The 26041-nt window shown below is 49.0% G+C and overlaps 1 protein-coding gene across 3 annotated transcripts in view; it reads right to left on the reverse strand.

The window, feature by feature from the left end:
• The window catches only part of LOC147115490 (rho guanine nucleotide exchange factor 26-like), a 256726-nt gene that overhangs the window by 46127 nt on the left and 184558 nt on the right, over positions 1-26041 (reverse strand). For all 3 annotated transcript variants that reach the window (XM_085989758.1, XM_085989755.1, XM_085989756.1), the window contains one exon: positions 23938-24092. In XM_085989758.1, coding sequence (XP_085845884.1) covers positions 23938-24092 — 155 coding nt within the window. The remainder of the gene's footprint in view (positions 1-23937; positions 24093-26041) is intronic.

A 26041-nucleotide genomic window follows, 5' to 3' on the forward strand; every position in this document is an offset into this window, starting at 1 on the left:
TAGAAAGTGCAAGGGTGAAGTTAGGAAAGCAAAGAGAGGGCATGAAAAAATATTGGCAAGTAAAATCAAGGAAAACCCAAAGGTGTTTTATAAATACATTAAGAGCAAGAGGATAACTAAAGTAAGAGCAGGGCTTATTAGGGATCATAAAGATAACCTGTGTGTGGAGGCGGAAGACATGGGTAAGGCTCTTAATGAATACTTTGCGTCTGTTTTCACAAAAGAGAGGGACGATGCAGAAATTGCAATCAGGGAGGAGGAGTGTGAAATATTAGATGAAATAAACATAGTGAAAGAGGAAGTATTAAGGGGTTTAGCATCTTTGAAAGTGGATAAATCCCCAGGCCCGGATGAAATGTATCCCAGACTGTTAAGAGAAGTAAGAGAGGAAATAGCAGAGGCTCTGATCATTATTTTCCAATCCTCTCTGGCTACAGGTGTGGTGCCAGAGGACTGGAGGACTGCGAACGTGGTACCGTTGTTTAGAAAGGGAGAAAGGGATAGACCGAGTAATTACAGGCCAGTCAGACTAACCTCGGTGGTGGGAAAATTATTGGAAAAAATTCTGAGGGACAGGATAAATCTTCATTTAGAAAGACACGGATTAATCAGGGACAGTCAGCATGGATTTGTTAAGGGAAGGTCGTGTCTGACTAACTTGATTAAATTTTTTGAGGCGGTAACAAGGAGGGTTGATGAGGGTAGTGCGTTTGATGTAGTCTACATGGATTTTAGCAAGGCTTTTGATAAGGTCCTGCATGGCAGACTAGTCACAAAAGTAAAAGCCCATGGGATCCAAGGCAAAGTGGCAAGTTGGATCCGAAATTGGCTCAGAGGCAGGAAACAAAGGGTAATGGTGAAGGGTGTTTTTGTGACCGGAAGGCTGTTTCCAGTGGGGTTCCGCAGGGCTCAGTACTGGATCTTTGCTTTTTGTGGTATATATCAATGATTTAGACTTGAATGTAGGAAGCATAATTAAGAAAATTGGCTGTGTGGTTGATAATGAAGAAGAAAGTTGCAGACTGCAGGAAAATATCAATGGACTGGTCAGGTGGGCAGAACAGTGGCAAATGGAATTCAATCAGGAGAAGTGTGAGGTAATGCATTTGGGGAGGGCTAACAAGGCAAGGGAATACACAATAAATGGTAGGACACTGAGAAGTGCAGAGGATCAGAGGGACCTTGGAGTGCATGTCCACAGATCCCTGAAGGTAGCCGGACGGGTTGATGAGCTGGTTAAGAAGGCATACGGAATAATTGCCTTTATTAGCCAAGGCATAGAATATAAGAGCAGGGAGATTATGCTTGAACTGTATAAAACACTGGTTAGGCCACAGCTAGAATACTGTATGCAGTTCTGGTCACCACATTACAAGGATGTGATTGCACGAGAGAGGGTGCAGAGGAGATTTACGAGGATGTTGCCTGGGCTGGGGAATTTTAGCTATGAGGAAAGATTGGATAGGCTGGGGTTGTTTTCTTTGGAACACAGGAGGCTGAGGGGAGACCTAATTGAGGTGTATAAAATTATGAGGGGCCTCGATAGAGTGGGTAGGAAGGACCGATTTCCCTTAGCAGAAGGGTCAATAACCAGGGGACATAGATTTAAAGTAATTGATTGGAAGTTTAGAGGGAAGTTGAGGAGAACTTTTTTCACCCAGAGGGTGGAGGGGGTCTGGAACTCCCTGCCTGAAAGGGTGGTAGAGGCAGAGACCCTCATCACATTTAAAAAGTACTTGGATATGCACTTGAAGTGCCGTAACCTACAGGGCTACGGACCAAGAGCTGGAAAGTGGGATTAGGGTAGATAGCTCTTTGTCAGCCGGCACGGACAAGATGGGCCGAATGGCTGTAAATTTCTAAGATTCTCAGGTGGATGTAAAAGATCTCATGTTGCTATTTTAAAGAGGCGCAGGGGAGTTCTACCCAGTGTTCTGGACCAATATTTATCCCTCAACCAACATCACTAAAAACAGATTATTCGGTCATTTCTCTCATTGCTGTTTGTGGGACCTTGCTGTGCGCATATTGGCTGCCACGTTTCCTACATTGTATCAGTGTAAGGCTTTCTTTCTTTAGAAACCACACCTAGATGACTCAGGTGTCAGCTAGACAGAGCCCAGGTGGCAGCCAATCTCAGCCGGGCAAGAGTCTCAACACCCCTCCCTTAACCAACACCACCCAAAAACAGATTAACCGGTCACTTGCTATTTGTGGACCTTGCTGTGCAACAATGATTGTGTTTTCCTACATAAAGGCAGTGACCACACTTCAGAAGTAATTCAATGGTGTGTCAAGAGCGTTGGAATGACCTGAGGATATGAAAGGCGCTATAGAAATGCCACAACTTCCTTTCCTAATCTCTAACGGAGAGAGCTAGTGGAATCGGAAGACCAGGCAGGCGGCAACTGTGCGACTTGTCAATCAATTAGATTTAGAAAAGAAAGGAAGACTTGCATTTATATAGCGTCTTTCACGACCACCCGACGTCTCAAAGCGCTTTACAGCCAATGAAGTACTTGTTGGAGTGTCGTAACTGTTGTAATGTGGGAAACGCTGCAGCCAATTTGCGCACAGCAAGCTCCCACAAACAGCAATGTGATAATGACCAGATAATCTGTTTTTGTTATGTTAGTTGAGGGATAAATATTTGCCCAGGACACCGGGGCGAACTCCCCCCTGCTCTTCTTCGAAATAGTGGCTGCGGGATCTTTTACGTCCACCTGAGAGAGCAGACTTGGCCTCGGTTTAACGTCTCATCCGAAAGACGGCACCTCCGACAGTGAAGCACTCCCTCAGCACTGCCCTGGAGTGTCAGCCTAGCTTTTATGTGCTCAAAATCTCTGGAGTGGGACTTGAACCTACAACCAACGACTGGTAATGGGTTGGGAGGACAATCCTGACAGAAAGGCCGGACTGAGCGAGATTAGCAGCACAAACTCCAATCAATATCGAGTCCCTCCTTTCCACAAAAAAAAGAGAAACAAGAAACACTGGAGTTGTATTACAACCAACGTGCGGGCTCAATTTTTTTTTGGCCCGCGCGGCCTATTTAACGGGGCCATTCAAAATTTTCGCGCACGCGCGCTCTTTCTATTCGAAAACCAGCTCACCGGCTGCGTGTCCGTGCAGCTAAAAGGGAACGCTGATTACAACTACACACAATGGCCGAGAAATTCGGGTCCCCACGGGTGAGTACGCGCTGGGTACTCACGCGTAGGCCCAACGAAAGTGCCGGTTTCGTGCATGCACTGCGCATGCGCTGGAAACCGGAACTTCCTTTCCCTTAAAGGAAGGGGTTCACAGGTCGAACGCGTGCGCCGGAGAGGCAGCGCGTATGCCTGGAACTTCCGGTTTTTTTGCAGGTTTCTCCGGGAGGGTAAGTCTCCGGGAGTTACACTTTTTAAAAGCAGTCGCAAGGCCTGCTTTTAACAAGGTAAGTGGTGAATTAAGTAAAATTAAAACATTTTTTCCACAGGTTTATTATTTTTAAATACTTTAAAGAAAGGTAAGTTTATTTTTAGCCCCGTTAGAAAATGTAATTCATTTTTTTCAAAAATTTAAATTATTGTTTAAAATAGTTATTTTATGTAATTTAGTTATTTTAAAAATGTGATGATTTTTTAAAAAATTTATTCGAAGTTTTAGTGATATAGTATTTATAGGTTTGACAGCTGATTGTCAAATTTATGAATGGGCATTTCCCTGCTACCATTGGCTCTCCATGACCCACGTGATCCCAGGGGACGCATCGAACTAACTGCGCCCCTGGGATACACAAGCACTGCGCGCCGGCAGTCGGAGCAGGCCCAGGATCGGAATCCCACGCGGGCCCACAGCACAATGGCCGGCACGCTAGGTAAGTGCAGGTCGGAGGCTTGCACCCGCGGGAAGCCCCCGACCCGAATTTCTGGCCCGTTATGTATATTGGCTGCAGCGTTTCCTGCATTACAACAGTGACTACACTTCAAAACACACTTCATTGGCTGTAAAGCACTTGGGGACCTCCTGAGGTCGTGAAAGGCGCTATATGAATGCAAGTTGCTGTTGCTCTCTTCACAGATGCTGATGGAGCTGCTGGTTTTGTGTGCTGGATTTCCCTTCGCTGGCGGAAACTAAACCGCACCCAACTTATTTTGCTTCGGCCTGTTAGAAAGAAGGTTTTTTTTTTCCCAGTCCTACAAATTCTGGTCTGGGTTTGGACCCAGGTTCCGGGAGGAGAAACGATTGTTCCACCCAGGCCATTCCCCCACCCCACCCACTGATGTACACCGTTCCCCAAACAACACACCACTGTTAAGAAAAAATGTAACTTCCATTCAGCTGTTCCCACATGTAAATGCTATGCTTCAGCAACTCGTTTGTATGCGAGCTGCCAGAGTTAAAGGAGCTGCCTATTCCTCAGTAAAAGACAAACATTGCCAGAGAGATAACGAGACCTCCTTAACATCATTAATTCTCTTTCTGCCATTGACCTCCGGCAACTGCTGGAACTTCCCGGAGATAAAGACAACCCCGATAGTTCATTGCCCACAGACTCCCCCCGCCCCACCTCACCCCATCCCCCAACCCCCTCGGCCACTGCAAGCTGCTTTCAATCAATGTGCGGCTGTTTATGCTCCTAAACCCTTAAGTCATTCTTAATTGGTCGAAGAGACTGGGGGCGCCCAATTTACAGGCGTCCAAGCACTTGGCAAGAGACTGGGCTTAAAGGCACAGGCCTCTCAAACTGAAACTACGTAGAATTACATAGAATTTACAGCACTCAATCAGGCCATTCGGCCGAACTGATCCATGCCAGTGTTTATGCTCCACACGAGCCTCCTCCCACCCTTACTTCATCTCACCATATCAGCGTAACCTTCTCATTTGCCATTTCACTGGGATTTACTCAGCACATTCAACAATCGCAGAATACATAACGCCCCTTTTAAAGGTACAGAGGGGGAGAAATTCAGTATCACCTCGTTTGGGGCGCGATTATCGGCCGGGCGCCAAGTTTAGCACCTGGCGCTAATTATCGCCTCCAACTGCAAACTTGGCTTCTGTCGCCCCTGGAGGTGATTGGAGCGCTACACCTCTCTTAAGGCGCTAACGCGGAGGAGCGAGGCGCTACCTCAGGGCACTGGCGAAGCTTATGTGATGTCAGTCAGCAATGGAACACAGACACACTGGCGCCGGCCAGTTCTTAAAGGGGAGGGTTGACCTTGCTCTCCATCCACACCCTGCTCATTGCAGCCTTGAATCTTGGCCTGGAGAGACCTGTCCATCAAATCTGTTGGAAAGAACAATGGAGAGGCCCAGGGAAAGAGCTCAGAGTGCAGCCCCCATAGTCTCTTCTAAATCGATGCAAGGTATATCAAATCAGAAAGAACCCTCAAAGTGCTGCTCAGTACCCAAAACTCCTTCACACAGCGTTGAATCTCTCCAGAAGTCTCTCTTTCTCTCTCTCTCAGAATGCGTGGTGCAAAAATTTCACCGACAAAAAAAGGCAGGAAGTGGTTGCCTTTAAATAGCACTCCCCCAGTTCCTACCCGACTGCAAAATGCTCCCCTCAGCTTGTCGTTGCTAGCGGCAGGCGGTAAGGCAGGGGGCGCCACTCAATATCCGGTCCGGGGCGCTACCGGGGCATTGCGCACTCGACTGACGTCACGATCTGCGGGCGCAGGAGATCGTGGCAGCAGTGTTTAGCATCGCCGCAAAAATGTCTAGTTAATTTCGTGAGTGGCGCAAACATCGCCGCGCCCGGGCGCTAGTTGCTTTGTGCCCCATTAGCGCCCTCTTAAGGCGCTAACGGGAGGTGCAAACCAACTGAATTTTTCCCCTAGAGTCTCTCAAGAGTGCTTTGCAGCTGTATCCTTGATTTCAGAAACCTTTTGCACTGTTAAATTTATTGTTTTTTTTAAAAAAGAATCATATCTATAATATATTAAAAATAAGATGTGGCTGTGGCACATCTCATTATAAATTTTTATGTCTGTATTTACGATGGAAATTGCCCTGATAAACTTGTCCGAGTGTATTTTTGGGGGACATAAGGAAACTTTGAATTTGACGCTCAAAATAGGGAATTCTGGGTATTTGCAGGGGATGCACCAAGAGAATTCTTTCAACATCTTGCACCCTCCATGAACTTGAGCTCATCCAAATCTCTGCTGCCCCGTGTCCTAACTCGCACCAAGTCCTGTTCATCCATCACCCCCTGTGCTCGCTGACCTACATTGGCTCCCGGTCCAGCAACGCCTCGATTTTAAAATTCTCCCCCTTGTTTTCAAATCCCTTCATGGCCTCGCCCCCTCCCTATCTCTGTAACTTCCTCCAGCCCCACAACCCTCCGCGATCTCTGCGCTCCTCCAATTCTGGCCTCTTGTGAATTTTAATCGCTCCAACATTGGTGGCTGTGTTTGCAGCTGCCTAGGCCCTAAGCTCTGGGATTCCCTCCCTAAACCTCTCTGCCTCTATAAATTTCTCTCCTCCTTTAAGACGCTACTTAAAACCTACCGCTTTGACCAAGCTTTTGGTCACCTGTCCTAATAGCTCCTTACGTGGCTCAGTGTCAAATTTTGATTGATAACGCTCCTGTGAAGCACCTTGGGATGTTTTACTATGTTAAAGGCGCTATATAAATGCAAGTTGTTGTTCAAGTTGGCCTCAGGGATTTCCTGTTAGGCCTGGAGTTAGAGGCTGGCAGAGTGGGCGGGGGCGGGAAGGTCAAAAGTGCAGAGGGGCTCCTGGAGTGCGCAAGAAATCTCAGGTACGGATTTGCAGGGTGACGTAAGAAAATTACTAGGCACTTGGTCTAAGCGTTAAACAAAGCTTTAATCAACTGTTTTACAACATGGAGGTCTAGATGTGTCCTTCACTAGTTCCTGTTAAGAATGTCCTGCGGAAGCTGGGCCCTTGTCCGAGTATTTATACTCTCCCTGGACGGCGCCACCCGCAGGCCGCTCAGTATTATTTCATAAGTCTTTCTTTCATGAATGACTGATTCATGTCACAGGGTAAGATCATTTTAGTTTTCAATGAACAGCTGCCTCTTCACCCCGAAACCAAAGCCGGCCACCCAACCCTAAACTGGCCAAAGACCAGGGAGATTGTCCCCCACGTGTCAATGAACTGTCACCCAAAAACACAGCCAAGGTCAAGGGGTCAACGTAGAGGCTGGGAGATGTGTCACCCTACTGGGAAATATGCCCAAATTAAGGGGGAGGGGATAGAAAACCTAGGACCATTTCTCAACCAGTTCCAAACACAATTTGTTTGCTTTCAGCACATATTTGTGAATGAGACTTCAGTTAGGTAGAGAGATTAGAGAAGCTGGGATTGTTCTCCACCTAACTGAGAAGGTTAAGTGGAGATTTAGTAGAGGCGTTCAAAATTATGTTTTTTTTTTGATAGAGTAAATAAGGAGACACTTTTTCCCACTGCCAGGAGGGTCGGTAACCAGAGGACACAGATTTAAGATAATTGGCAAAAGAACCATTGGGGAGATGAGGAGAATTTTTTTTACGCAGCGAGATTTACAGGACTATTGGGGAAAAAGCAGGAGAGGTGGGATTAATTGGATAGCTGTACCAAAAAGCCGGCACAGGCACAATGGGCTCAATGGCTTCCATCTGTGCTGTATCATTCTATGATTCTATGAAGTCCTGGCATCTGAATGAAGATTAAATTCACTAAATGTTATGCAGAGATTTCACAGGAAAGAAAGGGGACAATTGGACCGACAAGCTAGATAGACTGATGGCTTCCTCCTGCCTGGAATGCATCACAATTGCAAAAGCATAGTAGGATCATTTATTGACGGTCCCTTACTTCAGTAAGTGGAAGCGTTCCCTCAGTTCAAGTGTATAATTTACTGACATTTCTCTTAAACAATAAATTAATTAGCCAACTGATTTTTGATTCAGACTGCAGTGGGCAGCAATCTTTGAGATGGAGGCTCTGATTTTCTGTTGTAACTTTGGCAGGATGCCTAGCGAAAGGTCTGAAGAAGACCATTGTTGCCATTTCTCCAGGACTTTCACTGATGTCCCCCCCATGGCTTGTTGGCAGTTGGGGAAAAGTCTGGCCTCTTCAGCATCCCCTATTTTCATCGTTCTACCTTTGGCGGCCGTGTTTTCAGCTGCCTAGGCTCGACATTCTGGAATTCCCTCCCTAAACCTTGCCGCCTCTCTACCTCCCTCTCCTCCTTTAAGACGCTCCTTTAAACCCACCTCTTTGACCAAGCTTTTGCTCATCTGCCCTAATATCTCCTTATGTGGCCCGGTGTCAAATTTTGTCTGATATCCCTCCTGTGAAGAACCTTGGGACGTTTTACTATGTTAAAGGCGCTATATAAATGCAAGTTATTGTTGTTGTCAATGGAAGTAACAATCGGGAGAGTTGTAAAACGGGTTGCTGCCTCACACAAAGTAAAAATCTACCCCATGTCGGTCTCCAAGTGATTGTCCACATTTGCTGAGGTCCTCACTTAGAAAGGTTTAAAAACCAACGCTTTGAATTATATTGATTGATTTATAATACAATACCACCGTACAAAAACAGAGAGCGATTCCCCACTCCCACAACACTGGACACATTCCACCCAGACACAGATCAAACCAAATGTCTCAGCAGAAAGAAAGACTTGCATTTATATAGCGCCTTTCACAACCTCAGGACGTCCCAATGCTCTTTACAGCCAATTAAGTATTTTTGAAGTGTAGTCACTGGTGTAATGTAGGAAACGTGGCAGCCAATTTGCACACAGCAAGCTCCCACAAACAGCAATGTGATAATGACCAGATAATCTGTTATTGTTATGTTGGTTGAGGGATAAATATTGGCCTGGACACCGGGGATAACTCCCCTGCTCTTCTTCGAAATAGTGCCATGGGATCTTTTTACGTTCACCTGAGAGGGCAAACGGAGCCTCGGTTTAATGTCTCATCCGAAAGACGGTACCTCTGATAGTGCAGCACTCCCTCAGCGCTGCACTGGGAGTGTCAGCCTGGATTATGGAAACTAGTCTCTGGAGTGGGACTTGATTCCACAACCTTCTGACTCAGAGGCAAGAGTGCTATAGTTGAAGTAGCTGAACAATACTGTTCCAATGCACATTACCACCTTCGCAGTGAAACCCCTTCAATTCCCATCTGTCGTAACTATATATAAAAATATGCGTGAAGGTGTGACCTACAGAGCAGATTTTATAGTACTTACATTGTTCCAGATACCAAAGCAAACGTTTCCAACATTTTAAGTGGCTTATAAAGTGTAGCTGGAAATCATTAAGTGCCGCAGTGTTATTTTAATATAGCATCCAAAAGAATCTACAAGATCTTTCATCACTCTGGCTCTGGGGCTGTTTAGTGTACAGTGCGGTTTGCGAGTTAAAATAACATAAACTTGCCTCTTCACTCGTTCTTCAATGAAACTCCTGACGTCTTTTTCCATTCAGTTAAATGCTTCCTCGCTGCCTTGTTACCCCCATTGCTTACTCGTTATCCGTGATCTTAAGCTAACCCGCCTGGTGGGATTGGGACAGTTTTGGGTTGGGCACCCGTCTCACACCATGTCCCGATTTTGCGCTCCATTGACTCCATTCACCTGTACCAGCTGGGCGAGTCAGGCTGCAATCAGGGCTAACCTCTTCCACCAATTCGCACTGCTCTACCTACAGTGTCAGCTGGCAGCAACGTTCCCGCTAAGCTGCGCGGCCACGCAGCGGTCTGGAGTTCCCGCGCAGGCCGCTCACCGGCTTTTAAACGGAAGAAACCGCGCCTGCCACTTAAAGGGACCACGCACGGAAAAAAAAATGAGGGGGAACATTGGGTGGCAGTCTGACATTTAGGGGTCTGCCGTGGCTCAGTGGTAAACACTTAGTTCCCTACACGGAGCTCAGTTTCACCCAGGTGGCTAAATTTAAACACTAGGAGAATGTGGACAAACATTCGCTCGATCGTAACATGGAAAAGATTCCATGCAAAGTTTTGCAGAAACTGCTAGGGTACTTTCAAAAACTGTCTTTGCACGAGATTGGAGTTATACTGCAGTTACGGCCGTAATCCAAGGTGACCTCTGAGGGAGTGCTGCTTTGTTCAAGGTGCCATGGTTCAGCGGAGACATTAAATCAAGACCCTGCCAGCCTTGTTCTCTCAGGTAGACCTAAAGGATTGCCCTGGCATCATTTGAAGGGCAGGAAACATAGAAACATAGAAGATAGGAGCAGGAGTAGGCCATTCGGCCCTTCGAGCCTGCTCCGCCATTCAACGAGATCATGGCTGATCATCCAAACCCTAACACCCGGTCCCTACACCAACAGCCATCCCACCCAAGCCCTATCCCCGTAACCCCGCGTATTTAATCCCCCCCTAACACTAAGGGCCAATTTTTTTTATCATGGCCAATCAACCTAACCCGCACATCTTTGGACTGTGGGAGGAAACCGGAGCACCCGGAGGAAACCCACGCAAACACGGGGAGAATGTGCAAACTCCACACAGACAGTCACCCGAGGCCGGATTTGAACCCGGGTCCCTGGCGCTGTGAGGCAGTTCTGATATCTTGGCTAGCATTGCAACCTCAACCAACACCGTCAAAAAAAAAAAGCCATCTGTTTTTCCCAGCAAAGACATATTATATAATCAGGAACTCTTCCTGTTTAAAATCGTTCTCAAGTTTAATGATTTCATGGAGGCTTATGGCGCGGTGCCATGCTTTAAAGAGGAGATATGGAGTCCAACTAGACTTGCCCATAATTCTTTGCGGGAAGTCTGCTACCCTGGCAAGCCAGGTGGCCTTGTTAAGCACCTCAGACCATCGCAATAAGAAACAGATGAGAAACATTCAAAGTAATTAAATGGAAAGAAGTGAGAGTAATGCAATGAAAGGAATTACTTCACCATTGGGGCTTAGTTCCCGTTTCGGAAGACGAGCAGGAACGATGAATGATTATGTAGCTGCAAAAGTTTAATTCCAAACTTTCTGAACTTAATTCCGAGACTGAGGTCACAAATATAAAAGATTGCCGGCTTGCTACATCTGGAGTATTTCCCAATGGTAAATGTTCAGGGCCCCCCATCGCAGAAAGCACTAACTGCATCTTGTATTTAGTATGGGGCCCATGCACAGTGCACAGGAGTCCAAACAGGTTGTTTTGCACAGTGGAATGATGGCAATTTGGACCTGCTATTTGCCACATGGTGACATCAGGTATACCACTGTGGTGAGACCAGAAACCCACCCACAGGGACAGAAGAAGCTGCTTCGCGTTCTACATCCCTTCTCCGTTCTATTGATTATCAGTGTACTCCTGGTTCCCGATGTCTGCACAAGTGGACTGCAGCAGTACCTGAAGCTATGCCTGCCCATTCCGTCACACGACTGAGTCACGTTCTTTTCCTTCCTCTTGATTTATTACCATCAACTTTTCCAGACAGTAACAACCCCAACAACTGCGCAATAATGGGCCTACGGTATATCATCTTTCTCATCATATATCAGCCGTGCTGCCTGCCTCTGTTCCTGTGCTAGTTGAGGGACCCTCTCATTAATTATTCTGCAAAGGAACAATCAGAGAAGAAATCCCTTTGGGCCTATCCTTATACGACTCCAAGTGGTTATAGCATGGCATGTGAGAGGCCTTGTCGCAGGTTACCTGTAGTGTATGTACTTTGCAAAAGGAACTATATTCTGCAGCCCCTGTATACTGCAGTACCAGTAGTGACCACCCCTGTATATAAGCCTGTGTAGTAACTTTTGCATAGTAGTTCCAGGTTGTCTCCACTCAGTAAAGACCTGTTATAACCAGCTCCTGCAGTCCGTGTCTCAATTACACACGGACATAATACTGGCGACGAGCAGATCCGAACTTACCTACAGTCTGCACCACCTCATGGGGATCCATCCCTGAAGCGAAGTTATCAGAGGTCGAGGCCAGAAGGAAGAAAGAAAAAAAAAAAAATCAAACGAACAGAAGAAACGGGCGTCGACCGTGGGCATCCGCCTCTGATTCATCGGAGTTGAAGATTTGCAGGAGAGGCTGTCGAGAGCGGGGCTTGGTTATCCTGTCGATGGTGTTTCAGCTACTCGGGCTAGTGGCAGGTAGTACACTGATCCTTCCTGGGCTGCGGCGGTCTAGAGCTCGATCGGGTGGCTTTTCAACGGGGCCGAGCAGCGTTGTCGGGAAGAGGAGAGAGAGAGAGGGTGGAGCACACAGGGCGTGGCCGGTGCTACGAAGCCGGGCAGCGTACAGACCCGAGAAGAGGGAGGCAAGTGTCCCGCAGGGTTGCTCCAACGACGGGGAAATAAAAAAAATATTAGAAGCGCAGAAAGCCGCGAGGAGCTGCAGTTTGCTACGGGAACCGCGGAGAGCGGCGTTAGCAGCAGCGCGGGGGGAAGTGCGCGAAGACCATAGGGCGTCGCCATCAAGGCATAAAACGCCAGCAACAGCGCTAGCAGCAGCAGAGAAGGCAAAGCGCGGGAGGTGCCATTTTGTTAAATCGGGGAAGAAGGCAAAGCGCGGGAGGCGCCATCTTAGATTTCCAAGATGCCGAAGACTTGCAATATCACTGCCTTCGATAATGCAATAGAAGACTGGACCACGTATGTGGAAAGAGTCGAGGTATATTGCGAGGCAAACGAAATAGCCGATGAGAAAAAGGCATCGGTACTACTAAACTTAATGGGCGCAAGAACGTACGGCCTATTGCGGAACATGATTACTCCAGCCAAACCGAAGGCGAAGAGTTTTAACGAAATTGTTGATATCCTACAGGAACACCTAAATCCTACATCGCTGCTGATAGCAGAAAGATTTAAATTCCACAGGAGAAATCAGCATAAAGATGAGAGCAATGCTGATTACCTTACAGAACTACGCAAGCTATCAAAGCACTGCCAGTTCGGAGCAGGACTGGCAGATACCCTACGGGACAAATTTGTCTGTGGACACCTGAGTGAAGGAACCCAGAAGAGGTTACTCTTAGAGAAAGAGCAGACGCTAGATAAGGCTTTCAGTGTGGCAGTATCGTACGAAGCAGCAGCAAGGGGAGCTGCGGAAATACAGCAAAAGCCACAGGAATACGACACCCACGAAATGACACGGGGATTTGAAAAATGTTATCGCTGTGGCAGAACAACCCATGACCAGAAGGACTGCTGGTCCAAGGACAAAATATGCAGGCAATGCGGAAAGATGGGACACATTGCACGAGTTTGCAGGTCTGGGAAGAAGACTAACGACAACAAAAAGGCTACTAAGGAACAGTACAGGAAAGTACAAAAGATAACGGATGGTAGTTCCGAAGACCAGATGAGCGATAGTGAATCCGGGAACAAGTGACTAAGCTGTCTCAAACTTCACAACGTAATCGCAAAAGAGGATCACCGAACCATTTGGGTCACCCTCACGATAGCAGGGTCCCAAGTCAAAATGGAATTGGATACAGGATCAGCTCTGACCGTCATGAATCGACGAGACTACCAGCGGCTATTCTCACACATACCCTTGAAAGAGACATCCATTGTCTTGAAGACGTATACGGGGCAAAAAGTATACCCCAGAGGAAAAATAAGGGTGCCCGTCGAATACAACGGCAAGGAAATACAGAAATTGTATCTGTACATACTGCAAGATGGTGGACCACCGTTATTGGGACGTGAATGGATCAGAAAGATAAGTTTAGACTGGCACTCCATTCAGGCACTGACGGTGGCTGGTAAAAAGGATGACGACGTCACTCCTGGACGATTGTCAACAATCTTAGCTAACGCCAAAGAGGTATTTCAACAAGAACTGGGAACTCTTAAAGGCGTAACCGCCTCGATAAAAATAGAAGAGAATGCAATTCCTAAGTTTTTCAAAGCAAGACCGGTACCATATGCAATTCGCCCAGCCGTCGAGGCAGAGCTGGAGAATCTGGAGAATGCAGGCGTGTTATCTAAGGTAGACTGGAGCGAGTGGGCGACGCCCATCGTTCCTGTCATGAAGAAAACATTAAACAATAAGTCTGAGGAGCCAAGGAAGGTTCGCATCTGTGGGGACTTCAAGGTGACGGTGAACCCTGTCCTTCACACAGTACAATATCCTCTTCCGAGGATAGAAGATATTTTCGCCTCACTATCTGGAGGGAAGCGTTTTACAAAAATTGACCTAGCACAAGCATATTTGCAGATGGAGGTTGAAGAATCCTCTAGGAAGTATCTCACGATAAACACTCACAAAGGTCTTTACCAGTATAATCGACTGGTATTCGGAGTAGCATCAGCTCCGGCGATATGGCAAAGAGTGATGGAACAAGTCCTGCAAGGGATTCCGGGGACTCAGTGTTACTTGGACGACATCCTAGTGACAGGTGAAGATGACAGTGAACACCTTGCCAACCTAGAGCAGGTGCTCACTAGACTAAGAGAACATGGGCTATGAGCCAATCGCCCCAAGTGCGAGTTTTTTAAGAAACAGATATCGTATTGTGGCCACGTGATTGATGAAGAGAGGTTACATAAGTCCCCTGACAAAATTGAAGCGGTAGTTAAGGCTCCAGCGCCTGAAAATGTGTCGCAACTGAGGTCATTCCTCGGATTGGTGAATTACTACCATAAGTTTTTGCCGAACTTGTCCACAATTCTGCACCCACTGAACGTCCGACTACAAACTGGAGTAACATGGAAATGGAGCGATGGATGTAAGCGGGCCTTTCAGAAGAGTAAGGACCTAATCACTTCAAGAGAAGTATTGGCTCACTACAACCCATCACTACCGATAAGACTGGCGTGTGATGCGTCTCCCTACAGCATTGGAGCGGTACTGTCACATAAATTCCTTGATGGTTCAGAGAGGCCGATAGCTTTTGCGTCACGCTCGTTAACTTCAGCCGAGCGTAACTACGCCCAGATTGACAGAAAGGCCCTCAGCCTGGTGTGGGGGGTGAAGAAGTTCAATCACTACCTGCACGGTCAGAAATTTACTCTACTAACTGATCATCAACCTCGTCTCCATTTTCAACCCTCAGAAGGGCGTACCGATAATGACAGCACAACGGCTACATAGGTGGTCCCTTTTCCTAGGGGCACACCAATATGACCGAGTACAAAGGAACTAAACAGCATGGGAATGCTGATGGATTGTCGCGCCTACCGTTGCCGACGGTGGAAGAAGCACCTGCAGTGGATCCAGTGGAGATGTTCCACTCGACCATAGTCGAATGTCTCCCTGTGACGAATGCAAACATAGAAAAGGAAACACGAAATGACCCGACACTCTCCTGGGTCTATGATTTAACGGTGAAGGGATGGCCAGCACATGGCGAACCACTGCTGCCAGCATTCTCGCCGAGAAGAGAACAGCTGTCAGTGTGCAGAGGAACCTTGATGTGTGGATCCAGAGTAGTAATTCCACCCAAATTGAAGGATAGAGTGCTCAATGAGCTTCATGAGGGTCATCTGGGAGGGGTAAAAATGAAGAACTTAGCCAGAGCGTTTGTGTGGTGGCCGGGAATCGATAGAGAAATCGAAGAGATGACCAAGAGCTGTACAGGATGCCAAAAGGTCCAAAACGCCCCACCACAAGCCCCTCTACATCCATGGGAGTGGCCCTCATCTCCATGGCAAAGGGTGCACATTGATTTTGCTGGTCCATTTATGGACTCGATGTTTTTAATTGCGGTGGATGCACAAAGTGGCCAGAGGTAATAAAAATGTCCTCAACCACCACAGAAAAACTATCACAGTCTTACGAACCATATTCGCCAGAAATGGGCTGCCTGAACAGATTTGCTCCGACAATGGACCACAGTTTGTGTCTGAAGAGTTCCGGAGGTTCTTAAAGAACAATGGTGTTAAGCATTACACATCCGCCCCATATCATCCAGCCACCAATGGATTGGCTGAGAGGTTCGTTCAAACATTCAAGAAGGCTACCAAGGCATTGTGTAATGAAGACATACCCCTACAACACAAGGTGGACAACTTCTTGTTTGCCTACCGGAATGCGACACATGCGGTTACCAACCAAACTCCAGCCATGATGTTCTTCAATCGAAGACTACGATGCTGCTTGGATTTGGTTAAGCCAAACATCAGAAGAGATGTGGAGAACAGGCAGTTTCAGAATATGAATGAAAGGACGACCAGGAGTTTTAAGATAGGTCAACCAGTTTTGGCCCGGGACTACCGCACAGAGAAATGGTAGCCAGGAACGATCTGTACACGGCAAGGACCTCTAATGTATACCGTGGACGTAAGATGCCATGCTGACCAGATTCTAGAGTCACTGGAAAACGTCAATTCCACACCACGATCCGATACACCTGGTGATGAAACCGAAGTACCAATTGCATCTACCTCAGAATCGGTGACATTGGAAGCAGACGAACCAAACAACGACGTTGATCCCGAATCAACTTTGCCAGAAGAACCTGATACCCCAAAGAGGCGTTATCCAGACAGAATCAGGAAGCCTCCTCAAAGACTGAACTTATAATTGCTTAACTTCAACTAATGTATCTAGCAACTGTAATTGTAAATATGTTATTTAATTATTAATCGAATGTTATGTACTGTTTAGCTAAAAGGGGAGGAATTGTAGTGTATGTACTTTGCAGAAGGTACTATATTCTGCAGCCCCTGTATACTGCAGTACCAGTAGTGACCACCCCTGTATATAAGCCTGTGTAGTAACTTTTGCATAGTAGTTCCAGGTTGTCTCCACTCAGTAAAGACCTGTTATAACCAGCTCCTGCAGTCCGTGTCTCAATTACACACGGACATAATATTACCTGTGACCTTTGACCTACAAATGTTATACTATTAGCCCTGGCTCAGTTGGTAGCACTCTCCCCTCTGAGTCAGCGGGTTGTGGGTTTAAGTCCCACTCCCGAGACTTGAGCACATTATCTAGGCAAACACTTCAGAGCAGGACTGAAGGAGCGCTGCACTGTCGGCGGTGCCGTCTTTCCAATGAGACATTAAACCCTGTCTGCTCTCTCAGGTTGTCATAAAACATCACATTCATCTCATTGCTGTTTGTGGGAGCTTGCTGTGGGGAAATTGGCTGTCGTGTTTCCTACATTATAACAGTGACTACACTTCAAAAGTACTTTATTGGCTGTAAAGCGCTTTGGGACATCCTGAGTATCCACACTGTTCGCAATCTTGGTGTCATATTTGACCCTGAAATGAGCTTCCGACCACATATCCGCAGCATAACAAAGGCCGCCTATTTCCACCTGCGTAACATCGCCCGTCTCCGCCCCTGCCTCAGCTCATCTGCTGATGAAACCCTCATCCATGCCTTTGTTACCTCTAGACTTGACTATTCCAACGCACTCCTGGCTGGCCTCCCACATTCCACCCTACGTAAATTGAGGTCATCCAAAACTCGGCTGCCTGTGTCCTAACTTGCACCAAGTCCCGTTCGCCCATCACCCCTGTGCTTGCTGACCTACACTGGCTCCCGGTTAAGCAGCGCCTCGATTTCAAAATTCTGATCCTTGTTTTCAAATCCCTCCATGGCCTCATCCCTTCCTCGCTCCGTAATCTCCTTCAGCCCCACAACGCCCCCGAGATATCTGCGCTCCTCTAATTCTGTCCTCTTGAGCATCCCTGATTATAAATCGCTCAACCATTGGTGGCTGTGCCTTCTGTTGTCTAGGCCCTAAGCTCTGGAATTCCCTGCCTAAACCTGTCCGCCTCGCTACCTCACTTTCCTCCTTTGCGACGCTCCTTAAAACCTACCTCTTTGACCAAGCTTTTGGTCACCTGCCCTAATTTATCCTTATGTGGCTCGGTGTCAAATTTTTTGTCTTAAAATACTCCTGTGCAGCGACTTGGGACGTTTTACTACATTAAAGGCGCTATATAAATACAAGTTGTTGTTGTGAAAGGCACTATATAAATGAAAGTTCTTTCTTTCCTTTGACTTACAAATCATACATGGCTCCAGACAATATACAGAAGGCAATGAGGGGTGGGAGGAAGGGGAATACAAATAATTCTACCTTACTGGAGCTTAATTAATAGGTTAGGAATCTTACTGATTAGTTTACAGCTGCACTTTAGAAAGAATTTTTTTATTTTAGGTACAAAATGGATGGACCATCAGTTCGTGGTGACAGCATCCATTCTAGTTTTATTCCCTCCCCTTTCTCAGCAAGCTTTCTAGAGAGAAACTATTTAATCTGGTGGGTGAATCAAGAACAAGGAAACATAGGCCTAGAAATGTGGTGGTGCCCCGTCCAGTCTCGCCAGGGTGCCGGCAAGACCGCCCCGGAAGGAGTCGCGAGCGCCTGCCGGAAATTCAGTTTGAGCGCCCCAAACGGAAGCGCGGCGCTACTCGAGGCACCCCGCATCCGTCTTGGGGCGCTGCAAATGAAGTTCGCAGCGCAATGTGCCGCAGCGGTACTGCAGGCCTTCCTCCCAATCTTAAAGGGGAGGGGCCTGCTGTAGCACGATCTAAGATCGCGAGTCCCGGCAAAAGAGCCCGGCACTGAGAAGTGCCGGACTCTTGGGAGACAGCCGGCACAACGCGGGGGGGGGGGGGGGGCTCTGGAGGCCGGGGACGGCTGCGCGAAGAGGTGCTGGCAGGCGGCCAGTAAAAAAAATGGCCGCCCCGCACCTCAGCGCCTCTACCGCCGCAGGTAGGCCCCCCTGAACCGGTCGCAATTTCGTTACAGCAGGGGGCGCTACCAAATTTGGCGATCGGGGCGGTAGCGGGGCGCTGCGCACACCGATGACGTAATCGGTGGTGGCGCAGCGCTAACGGCTAGCGCCGCCATTAGCGCCCCGCTAAATTTCGTGGGAGGCGTGGCCAGTGGCGCTAAACCCACTAAGTGCCCTCTTTGGGCGCTAACGGGTGGCGCAGCCCACCGAATTTCTAGGCCTTAATCTTAAAATTAGAACCAGGCCATTTAGGAGGGAAGCACTTTTTCCACTCAAAGGGTGGTAGAAATCTGGAATTCTCTGCCTCATAAAAGGCGGTGGATGCGGGGGGACAATTGGAGCTTTCAAGATCGATAGATTTTTGTTGGGTAAGAGAATCAAGGGATTTGGAGCTAAGGCAGGTAAATGGAGTTGAGGTAGCGATCAGCCATGATCGAGCTGAATGGCGGAGCAGGCTCGAGGGGATGAATGGCCTCCTGTTCCTAATGTCCTGGAACTGTCCACCTCACACCATTGCGGGAGCACAATCACCACAAGGTTCTGCAGTGGGACCAAGGACAAGGCCCACCACCACCTTCTCAGGGCGCCTAGGGATGGGCAATCAATGCAGCCTCGCCACTGCTGCCCACAACAACAGCAACAACAAAAACTGAGCAAATCAGGGGGAGTGAGTCAACAGCCATTACAAAAACCCGATTCCTATAAACCAAAAGCAAAAAACACTGCGGACGCTGGAAATCTGAAATAGAAACCGAAAATGCTGGAAACGTTCAGCAGATCGGGCAGCATCTGTGGCGAGAGAAACAGAGTCATCCGGCTGGATTTTGTCAATGGGGATGTGATGGAGACGGGACTCCCACTTTTTGGGTTGTAGTCCCGCCTCCATCGATTTGTGGCCAACCCACGAGATTTTCCCTTGATTGACCTTGTTGAGCCCACCCAGCGGGCTCAGCAGGCCAATTAAGGGACACCTGGTTACAGGTGACATCAGGGATTGACATTTCATCTGTCAAGAGCTTTTGACAGATGAAATATCAGCGTTTGACAGCTCTGTGAAGCTGTCAAACACTGACAATCTGACTTCTAACTTGAGTCCTTCTCCACAGACTCAGTTAGAGAGCTCTCCAGAACAGGAAGCAGAATGTTGCAACTTTTGACAGCTCGTGGCAATTCTGCTTTCTGTGCCGGTGAGATGAGGGACTCCCGAGACCTGAAGGAAGGAAGCCTGCATTATTAAGCAAAGGTAAGTAAAACTTATTTAAACACTTTACACACACCAAACACACTTACCTCTGCACTCATGCACCCATCACTCACCTGAACACCGGACATCTCGAACCCTCCAAGCCCTTCAGCCCGACGGTCCGCCTCGCTAACTTGGCGTGGTTTGGAGCCGTCGGGCAGCCCACACTTCAGGGTTAAAAAATAGGGATTAGGCTAAAAACTGCCTGTTAACTACCTGTTAACAGGCAGTTAATTGGCACTAATCCCCTTCCCGCCTCGGGGAGGCGGGGTCCCAGTGCGGGTCGGGTATCTGCCTCCTGGGAAACGGGCATGGAGGCGGGTTGGGGGCGGGAAGGGTTCGTGCCCCCCCGATTCTGCAATTTCCCCCCCCCACTCCCGCCTCCAAGGGGCTTGGAAATTCGAGCCCATCGTTTCCGGTCGACGACCTTTCGTCAGAACCCATTTCTTACAAACCCACATGTGCTATGAAGTTTGTTACAGTTTGGCCAGCACCAGCATGCAGCAACAAGTGACAATCAGGGCACATACACCAGTCAGCTTTCGGAGTGGCTGCCAAACATCTGGTTCTGATCTACGTTGGATGTTTACAGCATCCACTTGAAAGCGGTCCAGCAAATTACGGTCAGGAACAGCCTTCCCCTTGATTTGTTTGGGATTTAAAACGAACGTGACAAAGGCCCTTTTAACCTCCCACTTCCCAGCAGCAGTTTTCCTTCTCTTTGCAAGGCCAAGAGTTCCAGAAACTACATTGGCAAGTAAACAATTCCTGAAAACTTCCTCAAATTAAGGACCACTATGTACTGAACACAGTGCGCGTGGTTCTTATTATCCCACAAGCAGCAATTGGGAAATATTTCTGGGAAGTCAGCGTTCCAACAATGCTGCAGTGTGGAGATAAACAAGCATCAAGTGAATGCCCCGTTTAACCCTTTGCCCCATGGCGTCATGCAGCAGCGTGACCTGTTTCAAGTGATATCTGGATGGCCTGAATGTTTGCAAGGACTGGTTTTGGGATCTCCTCGATGGCTCAGGAAGTGAGCAGCTGAGCCACACACGTTCGGAACAACCCTCCGAGATCTCTGCGCGCCTCCAATTCTGGCCTCTTGCGCGTCCCCGATTTTCATTGCTCCGCCACTGGCGGCCGTGCCTTCAGCTGCCGGAATTCCCTCCCTAAACCTCTCCACCTCTCTCTCCTCCTTTAAGACGCTCCTTAAACCTACCTGACATGAATCTGGTCATTCATGTGAAAATGACTTATGTAATAATACTGGGCGGTCTGCTGGTGGCGCTGTCCAGGGAGAGTATAAATACTCGGGCATGGGCCCAGCTTGCGCCAGGACATTCTTTAACAGGAACTAGTGAAGGACACAACTAGATCTCCATGTTGTAAAACAGTTGATTAAAGCTTTGTTTAACGCTTAGACCCAAGTGCCTAGTAGTTTTCTTATGTCAGTACCTCTTTGACCATCATCTGTCCTAATATCTCCTTATGTGGCTTGGTGTCATAGTTTGTCTGATAACATGCCTGTGAAGCACCTTGGGACATTTTACTATGTTAAAGGCGCAATATAAATGTAAGTTGTTGTTCTAGTGTGTCTCACGTTCGATCCCTGATCTGTGCTGAGCTTTGCTGATCTTAACCAAGGTGGTGGTAGAAACCCCAGTGCTCTTTAAATAAGGAAGGGGAATATTGGCACAGTTTTATGCCCTTGACTTTTTTAAAATTATTATTTGTTCTTGGAATGTGGGCAACGTGGACCTGGTTCTCTTGAGAAGGTGGTGATGGTGGACCTTCTTCTTCAACTACTGCAGTCCTTGTGGTGATGGTGTTAGGAAGGGAATTCCAGGATGTTGATCTAGCATTAGTGAAGGACTGGGGGTTATGTGCCCAGGTGTGTGGCCTGGAGGGCAACTTGGAGGTGATGATGTTCCCATGATACTGTTATCCAGTGACTTCTGCCAGAAGTGTACACAACAGGTGAGGCTTGAAAAACCACCGTGGTTGAATAGCCTGCTGACATCCACTGTAAAGGGTGATTGCCCCCCTATAGAACCATATCCAAGTGAAGACTACACTCAGGAACGGGGGAAGAGGGAACAGAGGGGGAGAAAGAGGGAGGGGAGAGAGGAGTGAGATTGGGGGAGAGAGCGGAGGTGAAGGAGGAGAGCGAGCAGGGGTGAGGAGAGGGAGGAGAGGGGGAGGGGGAGAGGGGGAGGGGGAGAGGGGAGGGGGAGGGGAGAAGGAGGGAGAGAGAGGGGAGGGGGAGGAGAGAGAGGGGAGGGGGAGGGAGAGTGAGGGGAGAGAGAGGGCAGGGGGAGGGGGAGGAGAGAGAGGGGAGGGGGAGAGGAAAGAGGGGGAGGGGAGGGGGAGAGGAGGGGGGGAGGGGAGGGGGAGAGGGAGAGGAGGGGAGGGGGAGAGGGAGAGGAGGGGGGAGGGGAGAGGGAGCGAGGGAGGGGAGGGGGAGAGAGGGAGGGGAGGGGGAGAGAGGGAGGGAGGGGGAGAGAGGGAGGGGAGGGAGAGAGAGGGCAGGGGGAGGGGAGGGAGAGAGAGGGCAGGGGGAGGGGGAGGGGAAAGAGGGGGGAGGGGAAAGAGGGGGAGGGGGAGAGGAGGGGAAAGAGGGGGAGAGGAGGGGAAAGAGGGAGAGGGGGAGGGGGAGAGGAGGGGAAAGAGGGGGAGGGGAGAGGAGGGGGAGGGGAGAGGGAGGGGAGGGGGGAGATAGGGAGGGGAGGGGAGAGAGGGAGGGAGGGGAGGAGAGGAGGGAGGGGAGGGGAGGAGAGGGAGGGAGAGGGAGGGGAGAGAGGGAGGGGAGGGGAGAGAGGGAGGGAGGAGAGGGGAGAGAGGGTAGGGGGAGGGGAGAGAGGGGAGGGGAGGGGGAGAGAGGGGGAGTGGAGGGGAGAGAGGGAGGGAGGGGAGGGAGGGAGGCGAGGGGAGAGAGGGAGGGGAGGGGAGAGAGGGAGGGAGGGGAGGGGAGGGGGGGAGGGGAGACGGGAGGGGGATGAGAGGGAGGGAGGGGAGAGGGAGGGAGGGGAGGGGGGAGAGAGAGGGAGGGGGAGAGAGGGAGGGAGGGAGGGGGAGAGGGAGGAGGTAGGGGAGGGGGAGAGAGGGAGGGGAGGGGGAGAGAGGGAGGGTAGGGGAGGGAGAGAGGGGGGGGAGGGGAGAGAGGGGGGAGGGGGAGAGAGGGGGGGAGGGGGGAGAGAGGGAGGGAGGGAGGGGAGAGAGGAGGGGGGAGGGGAGAGAGGGGGTAGGTGAGAGAGGGAGGGGAGGGGAGAGCGGGGAGAGGGAGGGAGGGGAGGGGGAGAGAGGGAGGAGGGAGGGGAGGGAGGGGAGGGGAGAGAGGGGGGAGGGGAGACGGGAGGGGGGAGAGGGAGGGAGGGGAGGGGGAGAGAGAGAGGGGAGGGGGAGAGAGTGAGGGTAGGGGAGGGGAGAGAGGGAGGGAGGGAGGGGGGAGGGGAGAGAGGGAGGGGAGGGGAGAGCGGGGAGAAGGAGGGAGGGGAGGGGGAGAGCGGGGAGAGAGGGAGGAAGGGGAGGGGGAGAGAGGGAGAGGAGAGAGAGGAGGGAGAGGGGGGAGGGGGAGAGGGGGGAGGGGGAGAGGGAGGAGGGAGGGGGAGAGGGAGGGGAGAGGGGGAGGGGAGGGGGAGAGGGAGGGGAGAGTAGTGAGAATGGGGGGTGAGAGTGGGGGTGAGTGAGGAGAGAGAGCAGGGGTGAGGGGAGGGGAGAGAGAGAGAGGGAGGGGAGAGAGAGAGGGAGGGGGAGAGAGAGAGAGAGAGGGGGAGAGAGAGAGCAGAGGGACAACCATTAAATCTAAGAAAAGAGTATATACATATTATATGAGTGTATATTTATACACAGAGGGATATATCTGTTTATACACTGTATGGATAGATCTGCGTTTATGTGTTCAACCATAAATGTTTTTCGTGTGCTTTGGCAACATAAGATGTACCTTGTCATGCCAATAAAGCAATTTGAATTGAATTGAAATTGAGAGAGAGGGGGAGAGAGAGAGGGGGAGAGAGAGAGAGAGGGGGAGAAGAGGTGTGCCAACTCACCTTTTCTTCTTTGTGACAATAAGGACATCATTGAAGAGGAAGAAATACACTTGCTGCCTGGACGTGCGTTTGGAAAAAATCCCTGTGTCCTCGACGAAGCCCATCAGTTCACCTCGCTTGGAGAGCCACCGCGAGGAGGAGACCAAGGGAAATGGCTGCGGAGAGAAAATACCAGACTGTCAGAACAGAGCGAGAGCGAGAGAGACAGAGCACAAAGGACAAGTAGTGGGTGTCGTCTGACGATCGCCACCTCAACTAAAAATAGAATGTACGTATAAAATTAACTCGGTCAGAGTGTCCACAATGGGCTTTAGCAGGAGCACCTTCTGATTTAGTCCAAGTGTCTCTTGTCAATTTAATGATGAACTCCTTGTACTGTGACTGCCACGCGACTCCGGTGAAAAAGGAATTCATGATTTGTTCAGACCATCAACTCTTGTTTTGTTTAGTTTCAGGACAATCGCTTCTGGGAACACTCAGAAATACGGTTTCTCAGATAAGCAACTAACACCTCATGCAGCTTCCCACCTAACATAGGATACTGCTGCAACCAATCAAGCACCTCCCCCCACGCATCAATCCAATTAAACTCAGCAGGGAGATGCATAGCTTCGCATCAATAATGGACAAGAGTCAACACAATGGAGAAGAGAATCTTTCAATCTGTCCACTGAGATGTAAAAACACCCTGCATGTAAATGTCACATAATTAATTGGTAAAATAGCTGTTTAAAAAAAAAATCATTCTTATGATAAATGGCGTCGCTGGTACGGCCAGCATTTATTGCCCAACCCTAGTTGTCCTTGAGAAGGTGGCGGTGAGCCGCCTTCTTGAACCGCTGCAGTCAGTGTGGTGAAGGTGCTCCCACAGTGTTGTTAGGGAGGGAGTTCCAGGATTTTGACCCAGCGACGATGAAGAATCAGCGATATAAGTTCAAGTCAGGATGGTGTGTGACTTGGAGGGGAACTTGCAGGTGATGGTGTCATAGTTGACCCTGAAATGAAAATCTGGCCATATATCTGCAGCATTACAAGGACCGCCTATTTCCACTCCCGTAACATTGCCCGTCTCCGCCCCTGCCTCAGCTCATCTGCTGCTGAAATCCTCATTGATGCCTTTGTTCTATTTGACTATTCCAACGTACTCCTGTCCGGCCTCCCACATTCCACCATACGTAAACCTGAGGTCATCCAAAACTCAGCTGCCCGTGTCCTAACTCGCACCAAGTCCTGTTCACCCTGTGCTCTCTGACCTACATTGGCTCCCAGTTAAGCAACACCTCGATTTCAAAATTCTCATCCTTGTTTTCAAATCCCTCCATGACCTCGCCCCTCCCTATCTCTGTAATCTCCTCCAGCCCCACAACAAGGCCGCTCCCCCCTCGAGATGTCTGCGCTCCTCTAATTCTGGATTCTTGACCATCCCTGATTATAATCGCTCAACCATTGGTGGCCGTGCCTTCTGTTGCCTCGGCCCTAAGCTCTGGAATGCCCTGCCTAAACCTCTCCGCCTCTCTTTCCTCCTTTAAGACGCTCCTTAAAACTTACCTCTTTGACCAAGCATTTGGTCATCTGCCCTAATTTATCCTTATGTGGCTCAGTGTCAAATTTTTTGTCTTATATTACTCCTGTGAAGCGCCTTAGGACGTTTTACTACATTAAAGGCGCTATATAAATACAAGTTGTTGGTGGTGTTGTTGTTCCCGCGCGCCTGCTGCATTTGTCCTTCTAGGTGGTAAAGGTCGCGGTTTTGGGAGTTGCTGCCGAAGAAGCTTCATCTTTTCAATTGAGAAAAGCTATTATTCTTTATGTTTACAACAAAGCGTTGCTGTTTACATTAATGAGACCAGCAATTTAAATTACAGAGCGTGCCTGGACCTTAAGGTGAGGAAACAACCCATTCAGACTTTGTCACAGCTTGGGGGTAATTGTAGCGTTCAGCGGTGGTGAATGGCCACCTATTATAAACCCCGCCCGACTATCCTTTCCATCGACTTCAAAGAAGTTGCATTTGCAATTAACAGAGGACCTCTGACAGCTAAACAGGTAAGGCTGAGAAAAGTTAAATCTGGAACACTGCTTTAACTCAAAACCATGAGACAGG

Source organism: Somniosus microcephalus, chromosome 6 (assembly GCF_052327205.1).
Source record: "Somniosus microcephalus isolate GS21.2 chromosome 6, FLI_Smic_1.0, whole genome shotgun sequence".
In the NCBI taxonomy this organism is placed as follows: Eukaryota; Metazoa; Chordata; class Chondrichthyes; order Squaliformes; family Somniosidae; genus Somniosus; species Somniosus microcephalus.